We start from the raw sequence: 20046 nt of genomic DNA, 5'->3' as shown, positions 1-20046 counted from the left end.
TAATAACTAATTCTTATTATGTGCCAGGAACTGTTCTAAGAACTGCACGTATTTTTTGTGTGTGTGTGGTACGCGGGCCTCTCACTGTTGTGGCCTCTCCCGTTGCGGAGCACAGGCTCCGGACGCGCAGGCTCAGCGGCCATGGCTCACGGGCCCAGCCGCTCCGCGGCATGTGGGATCTTCCCGGACCAGGGCACGAACCCGTGTCCCCTGCATCGGCAGGCGGACTCTCAACCACTTCGCCACCAGGGAAGCCCGGTAAGCTCCGTTTTAATCATCGTTTTAGAGATGGATATGAGTACTAGAATATTTTAAATTATGTATGTGGCTTGCATTATATTTCTTTTGTACAGTGTTGTTCTATATGCTTCTCAGTAGGACTATTAGGTTCCTAGTTTATGCACTTATTTTGTGCACACCTCACATATAATTTCCCGTTTTTCCTTCTGACCCCACCAGCCAGCAGCCTGGCAGCGCAGCAGTCTCCTGTACCAGGTGGTCAGCAGGGACAGCAGTACTGAGTGCCTCTCTCGCCACCTCTATGACCTGACAGTGTTCATCCCTTCATTTTATCACTAAACTCCCCGAATTCTCTTCGTTTACAGGAGATCTTAGATACCTCACTTCCGGAAAGTGCTGGGAAAAGATAAAGAGATGGGCAATTTCTAATAGCCTTTCAGATATAACCACACAAGCTGGTCGATGAGCCCATGGCAGAAACAAGGAGCAAAAACCGAAAGTCAAGCAAAGCCCGTGCCAGATTATTATAAGGCAATGCTTAATAATAACACTTTGTCAGAAGGAAGATATCAGGAGGACATGCTAGTCCAGCCTGGGCTCCAAACAACAAACATAAAGGTGTGATCTCCTTACTCATAATCATTGTCACAACGTCAATGGCCATGTGAAATAGAAAGAAGAGACAGGAGATGGTAAGAACTAAGTGCGCCCTTCCTGCCTGAGCTAATCTAGGTACTGTTATAGCAAACAGCTTAGCCATTATACTGAAAAATTTGTCCCCTAACTCCATTATTGGGAAAGACTGAACAATCTGATTTAGAACCTACGTCCTGAGACTAAAATTCTGTTTCCCTCTCACAACAAAGTAGCATAAGATATTATCCTAAGAAATAGATCAGAAGGCCCTGGATTTAAAAGGCAAAAGAATCAGGGTAGTTAATCCAATAACTGTTGAATAAAATGCCTTCCGCACCTGAAAATTTTAAAAATAATAACAAGTAGAGGGATGCTTTGCTTATTCTGCATTGGAGGGGAACAAAGTACTCCACATAAATAAAATCTTCGCAGTAACGCTATTAAAAAATAGTTGACAGATAACTTTAACTTAATCGTTAAAATAGCCTTTAAAAATTTAACATTTTTAACGAAAATACTTTGAAATAACATCTTACTTTTTTCTAGTGCCTAAAAAGACATTTTTGAACATGACTTAAAGTTTTTTTAATGACTCACATTCATTATGATCAATTATTATACTATAGTGCAGTCTAATGATGCCCAGAGCGACAGAGTGTGGAACTGTTTGCTGCTGCACCTGAGTGGCCTCACATCGCTGTGCTTTCAGTTCTGGTTTCTGGCCTTGATGGGCTTTCTCCCTCTACCATTTCTCTTGGCTGTGATTTCTCAATACTGTTAGATGTTGATCACACTAGGTCATTTCCACAAACGTTCCTAATTTGGGGCTTCTACCAAGAAAACAGTTGAATGTGCTTTTAAAAAAGAGTGTGAGACCACAACAAGTAAAGATTCACAGCGATTATGGCACATATTTGGCTCATGAAAAGTATTGTTATTGCTTGTCTTCAAGCCTCTAAGTATGTTTCAGAGGAATAGGTCGGCTGGTTAATCTACCCACAAGAAGACTGTGACAATGATATGGCAATGTTGGTAACAATGGCGATTATCATGACTACAAGCCAGGTACCAGGATAAGTGTGTCACTAAATCTTCACAATCACAGGAGGGAGATACAATTAGAATCTTATTTTACAGATGGGGAAACTAAATTTAGAAAGATTAACTAATCTGGTTGTGGTTACACGCTAAGCGGTGGAACTAGTATTTGAGCCCAGGCTGCTACCTAAAGCCCAGGCCTCTACCCATTCTCTATTATGCCCCCAAAAGTCAGTAACTACATTTATAGAAATTACTTACAACTTAGATGCAAGGCATTACAATAAATAAAGGTTACTGAATTTTAACTCTGTAGATTTCTTCACTAAATGTGAATTTTGATTTATTGAGCCTGATCTTAAAAAGCATTTATTTTGTTGATTCATCTGCTACTTAAAATAAAGGAGATGTCAACATAATTCTGCTGAGAGACAGTGTCATACTACCAGTTTAGGTTTATAAAATTCCCATTTATAATCCAAAGAAAGTTGAATTACAATGTTGTGTTTAAACTATAAAAGTATCATTGTCCTATTATCCTATCTGACTCAGTACCTAATTTACTACCTAATTTTGGAAGTTTCATAGACTCTGATACTCTCTTAACCCAAGGTACATCTCAGGGTCCAGAGATAGCCCTAGAGGCCCAGAGATTATATCAATCCCAAATGTGTGTTCCTTTGGTCTGAACAATAATTTCAAAATTTTAAATTAATTGCAGACATTTAAAATGGGGATATTTCATATAAAATGTGGACTTCTGACTTCTCTCAAAGAACTGGAAGATGTGGCTTCACATGGTAACAACCAGCAGGAACTTGTGAGTAGGAGCCCCTTCTAACAAGACCTGTTTGCTCTGGGTTGCCAAGACCACCACCTGGCCTGCTTCCCTCAGTTACCTGCCTGGTTTGTGAGTTAAGCCCTGCTTTCATCTTTAGTAAAAATCTGAAAGTACAACTCCAAACTCTTATATTTAGCTTGTCATGCATTTTCAATGATGTTATTTTATATAGTTTTAATAACTGCCCTGTGGTACATTATGAGCTCTTCATCCATGAAACCAAGATTTAAGTGTTAAACAGCTTGGCAAGATCAGAGAGGTAAAGGTCATGTAATTCTAAAACCACTTATTTTATATTATGTCAGATCTTTTATATCTTAACTATATGTAGTATTTATTATTATCATCATCATTTTGGCTGGAAGTATCTTTGATAGCTTTCTTCACTGAATTCAGTTCTAAAGAACAGGTAACCACACCAAGTCAACACTTTGCAGTGTCACTTTCATGGCAAACAAATTTGATGGTGAAAAGTTTATGAGACAGAGAGAAAGAGAAACACAGACTGCTTTACTTAAAATATTTTCTATAAGAAACAATAAATATTAACTTTACTTCCACATTTAATACATAAACAACAAATATATGACTAAAATTTAAAAAATAAGTATCGTTTTCAAATGTAATATGGTGATAATTGCAATAGAAAAAAAGTAGGTAGGGACAGGAGATAGGAAATGGCAGAAGACTGAAGGAGATATTTTATTTCAGGTTGTCAGAGAAGAAAGTTCAATAAGGTAGGTAGGCACCTAATGCCTCCAAATTGAATGATCCTTAATAAAGATTATCACTATAGTCATCATGACCATCATCCCTCACAAAGATCAGATGAACCCACTGAACAGCTAGTTGGCCTCATTTGCCATCCTTTACACAGTGCTGAGAATAGAGCTTAAGTCTTAGAAAAGTTGGCTATTATGCTGTTTTGTTTCCTAAAGCACTGGGAGAAAATGTTAACTATAACTGCCCCTGAGTTTTAGTGATGCTTTCAGCAGACAGAGAATTTTGAAAGGCTACACAGGCAAAGGTCTAATCTTGGGGAGATATTTTAAGCTGAAAAAAGACAATGAAATAAATCCTGAGGCTGATGGCTTGTCTTACTAACAGTGAAAGAAAAAGAAGCAGAATGAAGACCAAATAGAGATATCTCACCACCACAAAACTGGGATGGGAAATTCAGAAGTTTGAGAAAAATATGCCTGATCACTAGTCCAAATGAATGGGGGGGGGAGGAGACCCTCAAAAATAAATAATTTTTATGTTACTTATAAATTATGTGCCCTTCCAAAATTTTAAGATACCTATATTTTCTGAAAATAATTGGCTCACTATAACATAGGTTATTTTTCTGCAGCATAACACTAAGGAAATCATTCAGCTAGGGAACCATGAAATATCTCTTCATAACCTCAAAACTGCTAGTCCATAACCTAGCGAACAGACATGCTTAAACAAGTTGTTTTGTTACACACAGATAAAAAGAGAAAAATGGATTTTTTTTCACATTTTATCTGCTTGTTTAAAAAGGTCATAAGAAAAACCCAGATATTATTATTATAGACTCAACAAAATTCGCAGACTTAAATAAACAACCACTGAATAGGGACCTTTGGACCATTTTCACAAGCATGTACCATTGCCTGAAGTTAAAAATGCTGCTTTTGAAGCCATGCTCGACATTTTCAAATTTAAGGTAAATTACCAAGTAAGAAGAGTCCTACTTTAGAGTGAGTTTGTGTTTGAGAAGGTGAATGTTACAGGTGAGTAAGACCTAAATACTCAAGATATTTTCATGATATCCCTGTGCACTTAAAGTTTAGACTTGTGGGAATAAACGAGGCAGATAATACCAGGAACAAAGTTTACACAAAGACTGTAAATCCTTACTCCAGTGCTGTGCTTTGCAGCAATGGAAACCTTTCTGCCAGGCTGAATAATCTCATAAACCCTGTAAGAGAAGTAGTATTTCTACCACTCAAACTCAAATCCAGACAGATTAGATTGATATAGCAACTTCCTTAATCGCCTTTACAAAAGAAAATTAGTCTGTCTGAATTTTGAATCTAACTCTACCTTCTTTGAAATAGATTTAACCATTTGCCTCAATCAAGCTGAAATAAGGTTCTGGTTTAAACAAGGAAAAATTACTAAAAGGAAGAGAGAAAATTCTGTAAAAGAAGAAAACAGAAAGACTTTTTATGGAACATCCAGCATTATTAACAATCTTACTGTGAAATTTTAATATTCTTAATGAATAGGCTATGTAAGTTATTCTTAGTTTATTTTTAATTGTCCGACTCCCTTTGGAATAGTTAACTGTTTGCTAAATCTATGTCTGAAATTGTCTTTTAATCTTTCATCATTTGCTTTTTATTAAGCAAATAGGAAAGGTATTTGTCTAAAATGATACTGTATTACTTCAATTAAAAAAAAAATTCAGTGTTCTGAAATCTATCCAAAGAAATTAAAACATATACTTTCTCTTAGGGTTTTGTGCTAGTTTAAATATACAGAAAATATCGTCTCCCTAAAGATATGACATAGGGTAAATGCTCAATAAGTTTATTCAATAAATTTATGAATGAATTGATCACAAAAAAAAGTTTCTTCTTTAAAAAAAAAATCTTTGACGTTAACCTTAATTTACCTAAGCACTTATTTGTAAACTTTTTTGACTGTGTGCCTTATCAGCACACTCCTCCATATGTGTATTTATTTTTTAATTGTACATATACCACTTTAGTAATATATTAATAGATCCACAAAAAGAAACTAAAAATAAAGATAAAATAATCAAGGTCTGGTTAAACTTAAAATTGCATTGATAGGTGATTTTAATGCTCGTCCTGGCTATAACAGTTCACTAAAATACATAGATATAAATGAAAGAAGAGAATCAATGGCTATCTTTATTAAGTTATAAAACTTTTTTTTCCAACTCCTTCCACTATCTACCATCTTTCATGAAATATGGATTGTATATTTCATTTTCCCTGAAGTTAGGTGATCTTGCCAATTAACCACAAGGTGATTAATTTATATTTATAATTATATTTATAAGCATAACCAATGGGCTTAAGACAAACTATAATTGGAACAATTTTAGAAACTTGGCAAAAAATGCTCCAAGATTCATGTGTATGCAAATAAAAGAATTTTTATGACTGAAATCATTTGTGGCAATAAAATCACAAAGATGGAAACTTTTTCTTGATATTTTCCCCAAATGGTTTCCCCATAGCTAAACTTTCTTTGAAAGCAGTTACTTCAAGTTAACTGTTAAAATGTCACCTATACCCTGAAGGGAGTGAGTTTTTTGTATTTGTTTTATTCCAAATTTCTGATAAGCATATGCACAGAAATTTCAAGCATATATATCTAGCAATGTGTCCTAGATGAATCTAAAACTCTTCCAGATAATACCTGTTTTCAACAGAAGTTGAACACATTTACCCTTTTTATGCTATTTTTCTGTGTTATTGTGGCCATTTCTACTATAGCAAAAAAGAGTGATTATTTCACCCAATGGCCTGTTGCTTTTTGTTTTTTGCTTTTAAGAAATCACAAAGCAGCATATGACTTTAAAGCTCTCTTAAAAAATAATATTTTAGAGGTTTCTATTCATGTCCTGGATGCTTAGTTATTAAATATCCTGCTAATCATAATGGTGTCATATATTCATTAATTAATATATCAATGAACAATAATTCTTAAATTAAGGTTCATCATTAATAATTGACTGTCGTGATGTAATATCATATAAATATATGCCAAAATTTTCTTTAGAATTTTAGTACCTATGTTTATGAAGGCTTATCCAAGGAATGTAAGATTGGCTTGACACGGCTTCCCTGGTGGCGCAGTGGTTGAGAGTCCGCCTGCCGATGCAGGGGACACGGGTTCGTGCCCCGGTCCGGGAAGATCCCACATGCCGCGGAGCGGCTGGGCCCGTGAGCCATGGTCGCTGAGCCTGCGCGCCCAGAGCCTCTGCTCCGCCACGGGAGACGCCACAACAGTGAGAGGCCCGAATACCGCAAAAAAAAAAAAAAAAGATTGGCTTGACATTCAAAATCAATATATGCAACTCACTATATTGACAAACTAAAAAAGAAACATCACATAAGATATCACAGAATATTTAAGATTCAAATATCCACTCTCAGAAGGGAAGGCCCCATGAATTTCCTTCCACATTCTAACTCGTGGAAAAGACCTAGCAAGGTTAAGAAGAACCACATATTATAGTGTATGTACTAAAGGATATTTTATTCCATGTGGTTATGACCTTAAAAAATCAAACTGGATTCATTTTTTGTTTCTGAAAGGAACTCTAATAACTCAAGATAAGAGTATCTTCCTGCCTAATAGTTGTCACACTACAAACTCATGCTGACAGAATATGATTACACTACTTTTGTACCCAAATGTAAGGTTCGGGGGGGCGGGGAAATGAGCATGAGCTCTACTATGCTATCTCCTTTGAGATTCATATCTTATCTTTGAAGGAAATACTCAACAAAGAAACTGTTCTCATTCGAAGCTTTAGTAAAGGTTACGGTATAATAATTGTGAAGCTCCACAAATTGTGCAGTTGTCTTGTTATTTTATCAAGTGCATTTACATCGTGCCAGACACATATGCAAAATACAATTTAAAACTGAGACCATTAAATTATATCCATTATTTCTCACTCTAGAAACTTCTGAAACTTATGGGTGACAGATTTGTCAAGAAGTTCTCTTTACCAACTAAAGAAAGAACAACCTGACCTCTGTTATGAACTGTCATTAGTAATTTAGCAGAGCTAGAAGGCAGTTCAGCCGAGTAGACAGAAAATTAAAACATGGGCAGCTCCTGATTGGAAATTTATTCATAACAGGTAATGAAATAGCACAGTCAGGATCTCTGGTATTACTCAGAGTGAGAGATTTAATTCTGATAACTCTGATGATGACACTTGAATCAGAGATTATAAATGGTGACAGGTTGTGACATACAGATAGAATGAAATGAGCATCAGCAACATATCTCTACAGAAGCTGATTCTATATAAGATCAACATTTTCTTAATTTCAAAAATTATTACAAGTTTTCAAAAAAGAGGTTTATTAGGGCCTTAGGCAAACCCTGTACCATTTTTATATCTACTTTTCAATGGAGTATAATATTAATCAACATATCAAAGGCAAGGGGTGAAGTATAAATTGTTGTTTATATCTTAAAACATGAAGTATAAATTGTTGTTTCTGATTTCATCTGGATAAGGAACAAGCCCAAAATTATAGACGAATAGCTATCCTATGTATAGAGTAATAGTAAAGGTTTGGGTTTTCCTGTGTTTATATGCATGAAAAGAATACTCATTAAGTGCAGCCACATAAAAATAATGTTATTTGTAAAGAATAATAATTTTTATTTTGGATTTTCTATGCCTTTTTATATTTTCTAATTAACAAAAATGGCATTATTAGTTTTATAATGATTAGTATATTTTTTGAAAATTGCCTATTTCAGACAAACTCTCTACCACAGAAATACAGCTGAGAAAAATAACAATATTTCCACATAGGTATTTCAATACATCTCTTTTGAATTTGTGAATTGGCATATTTACTGTGTATGGTTAAAACTTGTTAGATGTGGGGATTTTAAAACTTAGCCCTAAAATTCTTTAATACTCCTGTCACTGAAATAAAAGGGTCTATGCCCCTTGAATCTGTAACTGGACAATAGCTTATAGCAGAAATGATGCCATGTCAGTTTCCAGACCCAGACCGTAACATGGAAGAGAAGAAATGTCACACTGACCTATGCCCCAATTGCAGATCTGGAAGTAAAATAAACAACTGCTGTTGTCCGAAGTCACTAAATTTTGAGCTGGTTTGTTAAGCAGCAATAAATAACCAAAACAGCATCGGACTTTCATCATGAACGCCGATTATAAAAATGGTTTTCGCATTACACCAAAACAATGTTATATTACATATGCTATAACTAGTCAGAATAGAAGGAAGAAAATGTAAAAAAAAAGAAAAATGCAGTACACTTTCATGAGGCTAACATAAATTTTATCAATAAAGTTTTTAATAAATTACAACACAGTAGTGAGAAAATAATTCAAAGAATTTTAGAATCTTTAGTATGTTATAAGTTGAAAAACCTAAATATTACAGAATTATTAGCTTAAATTTGGTGATTTAACTTTTTAAATTTGGTTTTGTAGGATTTATCTATATTGTTTAATGATGTTGTAACTAAAAGCATAAACCTATATAGAAAATACTAATTCTATAAAAATTAGAGAATTTAAATATTGTCAAATAGAACCACATATTGAATAATAGAAATACATTTTAAATGGAACTATATTTACGGAGGTCTAAGCCTACATGACATAATGCAGCCCCGAAAGGTCATGATAAAAAAATAACAAGCTACAATCATACTACATGTTACTTACCAAAAGTAAGCACCTTAGAAAGATTAATAGTTAATTCAATAAAAAAGAAACTAAGTATTGGGTTGGCCAAAAAGTTCGTTCGGGTTTTTCGGTAACATGGAAAAACCCAAACAAACTTTTTGGCCAACGCAATATTAAATATGCCTTAATTTCGGTAATGTAAACAATAGAATTGTTTTAAGACAATTATGTATAATTCCCTTTCCTTAGAAAACTGGATAACTTTAAATGGACTTTGAGAGCTCAGGATACAGAAAAATACCCTATAATAAATATTTTAATAAAATAAAGAATCATTTTATAACATAAAAATCCACCTACTTCATGCATTTCTTTTCAAGACACAGTTCCACAGCAGAATAGTTTCAAAACATAAAAATTTAACAATTTTGTGTATTTCTTTCATAAGACACAGTTCTACAGGATAGAGTCAACATTATTCATCCAAATATGAACCAGAAGGTTCAATTAATTGTATTTCTTGTCCACAAGCTACTTTGACAAGATTTACTCAATAATGAAATTGTTAAGAATCATATCATAGAATTAGCACAGGTTCAGTCCCTTTTACTCGTTATAAATCTACAGTATAAAAAGCAATATTCAAAAGGTGACACAGATACAAAATACCTTTACAGAGGGAATTGTATTAATCCCAAAACTCAGCCTCCTCTTATAATGAAAACCTGAGAACCAGAATGATTAATCGATTTGTACCAGAGTGAAACTAGGCCTGGAACCCTGCCACCTGCTTCTAACTCTTGTGTCTTTTCTCATATATTATGCTGCTTCATCTGGCATGAGTAATTCCTATACAGCTATGAAATATAAAATAATGCATGATAATAAGAAAAGAGTGAAGCAAAACAACTTCCTCCATATAAAAGTCATCTAAAAAAAAAAGTCATCTAATTTATGCTGAAACATTAGAATTTTTCATTTTATCAAATTCCTTGCTGAAGCATTTTTCTACACTGTTTTCCAGATATGTGCATATTTATTTATGGTACAACATCCAACAGAAAATTCATTAAACTCTTTCAGAAATATTATAAAAATTAGTTATACATTACTTGACACTCTGCTACTTTTAATATGCCTGAAATCATATATTCATTATATTTTCACTTATGATAAAAAATGGATACAAGCTGATAGTATTTTTTATTTTACAACATTTTTGCCATATTTTGGAATTTAGATTTAATCACCTAAAACACCCTTCTAATTAGATGGCAAGTCAGAGATGTATTTAATCTTAAGGAATTGTTTTAGCACTAAGCCTTAGTTTATTATCTGTGAGATGGTCATAACAATAGTACTTACCACATGTAAGTAGAATTGTTGTGCAGAATAAATAAAATATGTAGCTAATATATCTAAATCCTTGGCACCATACCTGACATATTACATACTAATAAATGTTAGTTGTTATTATAGTTTAGCTGCAACCAAAAACATGTAATATTAAGATTTAGCTGCGATCAAAAACATGGTAATATTAAGATAGCAAAACATAAAGTATGATTTTTAAAAAATGGCCTACTTAAAACAATGTGTATTCTTCTATTAAAAGGTGATTTGCTATGTTTAATTCAAACTGATAAAGTACTTTTTAGATATCAAAAAATTATTCACATTAACCTTTTAAGGGGCAATATAACCAATATATGTTAAATAGCGTATGATTTGTAAAACCGAAATTTAGTGCAACTTACCATTAATACATGTGCTAATCAAAACAAGGTAAATTCTATTAGTATGTTAAACAGTTCTCATAAATTTTTTTAAAAAATTAAGAAATTAAATACCAGTGAGAGAGTATACATACAATGAATTTAGTAAAGTTCCTTCAATTATTATTATTTTTTATTTTTTTGCAGTACACGGGCCTCTCACTGTTGTGGTCTCTCCCGTTGCGGAGCACAGGCTCCGGATGCGCAGGCTCAGCAGCCATGGCTCACGGGCCTAGCCACTCCGCGGCATGTGGGATCCTCCCAGACCGGGGCACGAACCCATGTACCCTGCATCGGCAGGCAGACTCTCAACCACTGTGCCACCAGGGAAGCCCCCTTGAATTATTTTTTAAACAAATAAGACATTTCCATATTCTATGTACGTACCTGGAGTAGGCAAACAATCGACTATCCCAAAGATTATGATTCCCTCTAGGTCCGTAATGAAAGTAACAGGACTCTGTCCCATCAAACATATTCAATCCATCTTCTGAATTTTTTGAGGCATGGCTGTGTACCACATCTAAGAGGACTGTAATACCCATTGAGTGAGCTGTGTCAACCAGTTCTTTCAGCTCTTCAGGCGTTCCAAAACGGCTTAAGGTAAAGGAGACAGCAAAAACAAGATCACATCATATTTAAACCAAACAGCCAATCATTTACTGAGAATCAATTGTTTTACCAGCACAGTACTAGATACTTCAAACGTACAAATGTAGTATGATATAATACTTAGATATAAATCAAAGTTGCTTAATAGTTGTTATTAGGCATTTTTAAAAGCATTCAATAAAAAAATAAATCTGGCTGTTAATTGTAGATTTATAGCACAAGGAAAATTCACATTTTGAGTAGGTAGATAGTAAAATTCCGCTTCTCTATACTCAGAGCTTCTGATTTCCATCGCCAAGCCTAGCTAGTTTGAGGGGTATGGTCATTCCTGTCCACATACCTGGCCATCCCTTTAAGCATGCATGGTTGGGATTGTGAGGGCTCTTAGAATACTTCTTTGAATATCCTTGGTGCCTTAATTGAGGCCATTTCTCCTGTACTACTTATTCCCAGATTGGAATGCCTCAAGTACCAGCGGGTCCTGTCATCACCCAAGCCAGAAAGATGGGCAGCTCACATGCACGTGGGTTTGTGTTAAAAACAGTTTTCTAGTCAGCGTGAAATAGGAAACAAAAATCACTCCCAAGAGGAAGGCCTTTCTTAACCTATATAAAAATCTCAATACTGCAGTCTTCCATAGCATCAACTTTTGCTTTTAAATAAAAAATCACCCTGGTGATGAATTGTTTACTATCTCTCTTCCTCACTAGACTATATGTCCCTTGAGGGCAGGGGCTCTGACCATCTGGTTTCCCACGCTACAGTACAGTGCTTAGTATGCAGTGGGGCTCCTGATAGCAGATTCCATGGAGCAGCGAGCAAATACTCTAGTGTGGCTGGAGTGGAATAATCAAGAAAGAGATGAGCTCAGAGAGTTGGCCAAGAACCAGATCACATGTAGCCTCATGGATCAATGTAAGGCATTTGGCTTTTATTCCGAAAGGGACAGGGAATCATCAGAGTTCTGAGCAACAGAGTGACATGATCTGACTTTCATTTTAAAAAGATGACTTTACATACTGTGCAGAAAGTGGTCCACATGTGTGGGGGGGAGAAAGCTAGGGAAGGAGGACAAGAGAATAGAGTGACCAGTTACAGACCTAATGAAATAATGCAGGTGAGAAACAGCAACTTGGACCATGGTGGTAGCAGTTGAAGCAGCCAGATTGGGGATATATTTTGAAGTTACCAGTGGCTAGGTTTTCTGATAGCTAGAATATAGGGGTGGGGACATAAAGGGAAAAGTCAAGTATAAGGCAGATGGCTTAAACAATTGGAAGATGGAGATGTCATTTATTATGTTAGTGAAGATAGCAAGAGAAGAAGGTTAGAAGATAAGATCAGATATTTAATCTGGAACAGGTTAGGAATGAGATATGTATTACATACCCCAACCTCAAATAGGCACTGTTTGGAGTTCACAACAGAGGTGAGGACTGGACAACTAAATTTGGCAGTTGGCATATAAAGTGTATTTGAGGAGACTGGTTCAAGATGGTGGCGTACAAGGACGTGCTCTCACTCCCTCTTGCAAGAGCACCAGAATCACAACTAACTGCTTAACAATTATTGACAGGAAGATACTGGAACACACCAAAAAAGATATGCCACATTCAAAGACAAAGGAGAAGCCACAATGAGATGGTAGGAGGGGCGCAATCCAAATAAAATCAAATCCCATAACTGCTGGGTGGGTGACTCACAAACTGGATGACACGTATACCACAGAAGTCCACCCACTGGGGTAAAGGTTCTGAGCCCCACATCAGGCTTCCCAACCCGGGGGTGCAGCAATGGGAGGAGGAATTCCTAGAGGATCAGACTTTGAAGGCTAGCAGGATTGGACTGCAGGACTTCAACAGGAATGGGGAAAACAGAGACTCCATTCCTGGAGGGCACACACAAAGTAGTGTGCACGTTGGGACCCAGAGGAAGGAACAGTGACCCCACAGGACACTAAACCAGACCTACCTGCTAGTGTTGGAGGGTCTCCTGCAGAGGCAGAGGGTGGCTGTGGCTCACCATGAGGACAAGGACACAGGCAACAGAAATTCTGGGAAGTACTCCTTGGTGTGAGCCCTCCCAGAGTCCACCATTAGCCCCACCAAAGAGCCTGGGCAGGCTCCAGCGTTGGGTTGCCTCAGGCCAAACAACGAACAGGGAGGGAAACCAGCTCCACCCATCAGCAGACAAGCCAATTAAAGTTTTACTGAGCTCTGATCACCAGAACAACAGCCAGCTCTACCCACCACCAGTCCTTCCCATCAGGAAACATGCACAAGCCTGTTAGATAGCCTAATCCAACAGAGGGCAGAGAGCAGAAGCAAGAAGAACTACAATCCCGCAGCCTGTGGAACAAAAACCACATTGACAGAAAGAGAGACAAGATGAAAAGGCAGAGGGCTATGTACCAGATGAAGGAACAAGATAAAACCCCAGAAAAGCAACTAACTGCAGTGGAGATAGGTAACCTTCTAGAAAAACAATTCAAACTAATGATAGTGAAGATTATCCAGGACCTCGGAAAAAGAACAGAGGAAAAGATTGAGAAGATGCAAGAAATGTGTAACAAAGACCTAGAAGCATTAAAGAACAAACCAACAGGGATGAACAATACAATAACTGAAATGAAAAAATACACTGGAAGGAATCAGTAGCAGAATAACTGAGGCAGAAGAAAAGATAAGTGACCTGGAAGACAGAAAGGTGGAATTCACTGCTGCAGAACAGAATAAAGAAAAAAGAATGAAAAGAAATGAAGACAGCTTAAGAGACCTCTGGGACAAAATTAAACACAACAATATTCGCATTATAGGGGTACAGAGGGAGAAGAGAGAGAGAAGGGACCCGAGAAAATATTTGAAGAGATTATAGTTGAAAACTTCCCTAACATGGGAAAGGAAATAGCCACTCAACTCCAGGAAGTGCAGACAGTCCCATACAGGATAAACCAAGGAGAAACACGCTGAGAAACATAGTAGTCAAATTGGCAAAAATTAAAGACAAAGAAAAATTATTGAAAGCAGCAAGGGAAAAAAGACAACACACAAGGGAACTCCCATAAAGTTATTAACAGCTGATTTCTCAGCAGAAACTCTACAAGTCAGAAGGGAGTGGCATGACATATTGAAAGTGATGGAAGGGAAGAACCTACAACCAAGATTACACTACCCAGCAAGAATCTCATTCAGATTCAATGGAGAAATCAAAACCTTTACAGCGAAGCAATAGCTAAGAGAATTCAGCACCACCAAACCAGCTCTACAGCAAATGCAAAAGGAACTTCTCTAAGTGGTAAACACAAGAGAAGAAAAGGACCTACAAAAACAAACCCAAAACAATTAAGAAAATGGTCATAGGAACATACATATCAACGATTACCTTAAATGTGAATGGATTAAATGCTCCAACCAAAGGTCACAGGCTCGCTGAATGGATCCAAAAACAAGACCCATATATATGCTGTCTACAAGAGACCCACTTGAAACCTAGGGATACATACAGACTGAAAGTGAGGGGATGGAAAAACATATTCCATACAAATGGAAATCAAGAAAGCTAGAGTAGCAATACTCATATCAAATAAAATAGACTTTAAAATAAAGAATGTTACAAGAGACAAGGAAGGACACTACATAATGATCAAGGGATCAATCCAATTAGAAGATATAACAATTATAAATATACATGCACCCAAAATAGGAGCACCTCAATACATAAGGCAACTGCTAACAGCTATAAAAGAAGAAATCGACAGTAACACAATAGTGGGGGATTTTAACACCTCTCTTACACCAATGAACAGATCAGCCAGACAGAAAATTAATAAGGAAACACAAGCTTTAAATGATACAATAGACCAGATAGATTTAACTGATATTTGTAGGACATTCCATCCAAAAACAGCAGGTTACACTTTCTATTCAAGTGTACACGGAACATTCTCCAGGACAGATCACATCTTGGGTCACAAATCAAGCCTCAGTAAATTTAAGAAAATTGAAATCAGATCAAGCATTTTTTCTGACCACAATGCTATGAGATTAGAAATAAATTACAGAGAAAAAAACGTAAAAAACACAAACACATGGAGACTAAACTATAGGTTACTAAATAACCAAGAGATCACTGAAGGTAATCAAAAAATACCAAGAGACAAATGACAACAAAACATGATGACCCAAAACCTATGGGATGCAGCAATAGCAGTTCTAAGATGGCAGTTTACAGCAATACAAGCCTACCTCAAGAAACAAGAAAAATCTCAAATAAACAATCTAACCTTACACCTAAAGGAACTAGACAAAGAAGAACAAACAAAACCCAAAGTTAGCAGAAGGAAAGAAATCATAAAGATCAGAGCAGAAATAAACGAAATAGAAACAATGAAAACAATAGCAAATATCAATAAAACTAAAAGCTGGCTCTTTGAGAAGATAAAAAAAAAAAGATAAACCACTTGCCAGACTCATCAAGAAAAAGAGGGAGAGGGCTCAAATCAATGAAATTAGAAATGAAAAAGGAGAAGTTACAACAGACACCGCAGAAATACAAAAGAATCATAAGAGACTATTACAAGCAACTCTATGCCAATAAAATGGACAACCTGGAAGAAATGGACAAATTCTTAGAAAGGTATAACATTCCCAGACTGAACCAGGAAGAAACAGAAAATATGAACAGACCAATCACAAGTAATGAAATTGAAATGTGATTAAAAATCTTCAAACAAACACAAGTCCAGGACCAGATGGCTTCACAGGTGAATTCTATCAAACATTTAGAGAAGAGCTAACACCCATCCTTCTCAAACTCTTCCAAAAAATTGCAGAGGAAGGAACACTCCCAAACTCATTCTATGAGGCCACTATCACCCTGATACCAAAACCAGACAAAGATACCACAAAAATAGAAAATTACAGAACAATATCACTGATGAATATAGATGCAAAAATCCTCAAGAAAATACTAGCAAACTGAATCGAACAATACATTAAAAGGATCATACACCATGATCAAGTGGGATTTATCCCAGGGATGCAAGGATTCTTCAATATACACAATCAATCAATGTGATACACCATATTAACAAATTGAAAAATCAAAACCATATGATCATTTCAATCGATGCAGGAAAAGCTCTTGACAAAATTCAACACCCATTTATGATAAAAACTCTCCAGAAAGTGGGCACAGAGGGAACCTCAACATAATAAAGGCCATATATGACAAACCCACAGCAAATATCATTCTCAATGGTGAACAACTGAAAGCATTTCTTCTAAGATCAGGAGCAAACAAGGATGTCCACTCTCACCACTGTTTGTCAACATAGTTTTGGAAGTCCTAGCCATGGTAATCAGAGAAGACAAAGAAATAAAAGGAATACAAATTGGAAAAGAAGAAGTAAAACTGTCACTGTTTGCCCATGACATGATACTATACATGAAGAATCCTAAAGACACCACCAGGAAACTACTAGAGCTAATCAATGAATTTGGTAAACCTGCAGGATACAAAATTAATGCACAGAAATCTCTTCCATTCCTATACACTAATGATGAAAAATGTGAAAGAGAAATTAAGGAAACACTCCCATTTACCATTGCAAGAAAAAGAATAAAATACCTAGGAATAAACCTACCTAGGGAGGCAAAAGACCTGTATGCAGAAAAGTATAAAACACTGATGAAAGAAATTAAAGATGATACAAACAGATGGAGAGATATACCATGGTCTTGGATTTGAAGAATCAATATTGTGAAAATCACTACATTACCCAAAGCAATCTACAGATTCAATGCAATCCCTATCAAATTACCACTGGCATTTTTTACAGAACTAGAACAAAAAATCTTAAAATTTGTATGGAGACACAAAAGACCCTGAATAGCCAAAGCAGTCTTAGAGGAATCAGACTCCCTGACTTCAGACTACACTACAAATTTACAGTAATCAAGACAATATGGTACTGGCACAAAAAAAGAAATATAGATCAATGGAACAGGATAGAAAGCCCAGAGATGAACCCAGGCAACTGTGGTCAACTAATCTATGACAAAGGAGGCAAGGATATACAATGGAGAAAAGACAGTCCCTTCAATAAGTCATGCTGGGAAACTGGATAGCTACATGTAAAAGAATGAAATTAGAACACTCCCTAACATCATACATAAAAATAAACTCAAAAAGGATTAGAGGGCTTCCCTGGTGGTGCAGTGGTTGAGAGTCTGCCTGCCGATGCAGGGGACATGGGTTCGTGTCCTGGTCCAGGAGGATCCCGCATGCCGTGGAGCGGCTGGGCCCGTGAGCCATGGCCGCTGGGCCTGCGCGTCTGGAGCCTGTGTTCCGCAATGGGAGAGGCCAAAACAGTGAGAGGCCCGCATACCACACACAAAAAAATAAAATAAAATAAAATAAAAAATGGATTAGAGACCTAAATGTAAAACCAGACACTATAAAACTCTTAGAGGAAAACATAGGAAGAACACTCTTTGACATAAATCACAGCAAGATCTTTTTTGATCCACCTCCTAGAGTAATGGAAATAAAAACAAAAATAAACAAATGGGACATAATGAAAGTTAAAAGCTTTTGCATGCAAAGGAAACTATAAACAAGATGAAAAGACAACCCTCAGAATGGGAGAAAATATTTGCAAACGAATCAACAGACATTTAATCTCCAAAATATATAAACAGCTCATGCAGCTAAGTATTAAAAAAACAAACAACCCAATCCAAAAATGGGCAGAAGACCTAAATAGACATTTGTTCAAAGAAGACATACAGATGGCCAAGAAGCACATGAAAAGCTGCTCAACATCATGAATCATTAGAGACATGCAAATCAAAACTACAATGAGGTATCACCTCACACCAGTTAGAATGGGCATCATCAGAAAATCTACAAACAAAAAATGCTGGAGAGGGTGTGGGGAAAAGGGAACCCTCTTACACTGTTGGTGGGAATGTAACTTGATACAACCACTATGGAGAACAGTATGGAGGTTCCTTAAAAAACAAAAAATAGCATTACCATATGACCCAGCAATCCCACTACTGGGCATATATCCAGAGAAAACCATAATTCAAAAAGACACATGCACCCCAATGTTCACTGCAGCACTCTTTACAATAGCCAGCTCATGGAAGCAACCTAAATGCCCATCGACAGATGAATGGATAAAGAAGATGTGGTACATATATACAATGGAATATTACTCAGCCATAAAAAGGAACAAAATTGGGTCATTTGTAGAGACGTGGGTGCATCTAGAGACCGTCATACACAGTGAAGTAAGTCAGAAAGAGAAAAACAAATATAGTATATTAATGCACACATGTGGAACTTAAAAAATGGTACAGATGAACTGGTTTGCAGGGCAGATATTGAGACACAGATGTAGGGAACAAACGTATGGACACCAAGGGGGGAAAGCAGCCAGTGGGGTGGTGTGATTAATTGGGCAATTGGGATTGACATATATACACTAATATGTATAAAATGGATAACTAATAAGAACCTGCTGTATAAAAAAATAAATAAAATAAAATTCAAAATAAAATAAAGTGTATTTGAGTCATCAGAATGGATGAGACCTTAAAGGTCCTTCATATAGATACAGGAAGGAATGAAGCCAAGGGCTGAACACTGGAATGGCCCATCTTTATTGGTGAGAAAGAGCAAACAAAGTAAAGAAGAAGCAACAAAACATGTGAGAAAAACAATAGGAAAGTTTAATATTCTGAAAGTCAAGAGAAGAAAAAAGTTGCAAGAAGGTAGGAGTAATCAATTGTGCCAAATGCTGCTGACAAGTAAGCTAAGAACTGATGATTGACTTTACAATGCAGAGGGCAACAGTATCCTAGACAGGAGCAGTTTCAGCAAAGTGGTGGAGCGTGTACTTGGAATGAGTTCGAGAAAGAAGAGGAGTGGAGGAATTAGAGACAGCAAGGACAGATAACTCGTTCAAGGAGAAGTCCTATGAAGAGAAACAGGTGAAGGGACCAGTATCTTTTCTGTATGTCTGGAATGCTATCTACCTACTCCCACTTCACTCCTCCCCCCAGGTAACTCTTTTTTTTAGATTTGAAAACTGTTTATCTCTTAATCATGTTTTAGACCTCAGTTGTAACATCAGTTCAGATCTAATCTAAACTGATTAGACCCCTGATTCTATGTTATTGGAGAAATCTGCCATCTTCTTCTTAGCTTTTATTACATGTGGAAATCATAATATGTATGAGTATTGGATTTATGTCTGTATGCCACCACCCTGTAAGCTCCATGTAGCAGAGACAATGTTGGACTTGTTCAACTTATGGTTATTCGGGTCAGTACCTCTCTGCATAGGACCCCTTGATGTCTTTCTGCCCAGAGAGGAATATTCCTTGGATTCCACCCTGGGAAGAAGGACAGTCCTTCCGTGGGTAGTATATATCCCACCAAGGGCCTCCTCAGTTACCTTCCTATATAAGTCA

The 20046-nt window shown here is 36.4% G+C and overlaps 1 protein-coding gene across 1 annotated transcript in view; it reads right to left on the bottom strand.

Moving 5' to 3' along the window:
* The window catches only part of GBE1 (1,4-alpha-glucan branching enzyme 1), a 290929-nt gene that overhangs the window by 127275 nt on the left and 143608 nt on the right, over positions 1–20046 (bottom strand). Inside the window, exon 7 of the mRNA XM_060150750.1 lies at positions 11339–11548. Coding sequence (XP_060006733.1) covers positions 11339–11548 — 210 coding nt within the window. The remainder of the gene's footprint in view (positions 1–11338; positions 11549–20046) is intronic.

This window comes from Lagenorhynchus albirostris, chromosome 5, assembly GCF_949774975.1.
Source record: "Lagenorhynchus albirostris chromosome 5, mLagAlb1.1, whole genome shotgun sequence".
NCBI lineage: Eukaryota > Metazoa > Chordata > Mammalia > Artiodactyla > Delphinidae > Lagenorhynchus > Lagenorhynchus albirostris.
The sequence above is the reverse complement of the archived record's forward strand: the minus strand, read 5'-3'. Positions and strand labels throughout refer to the sequence as shown.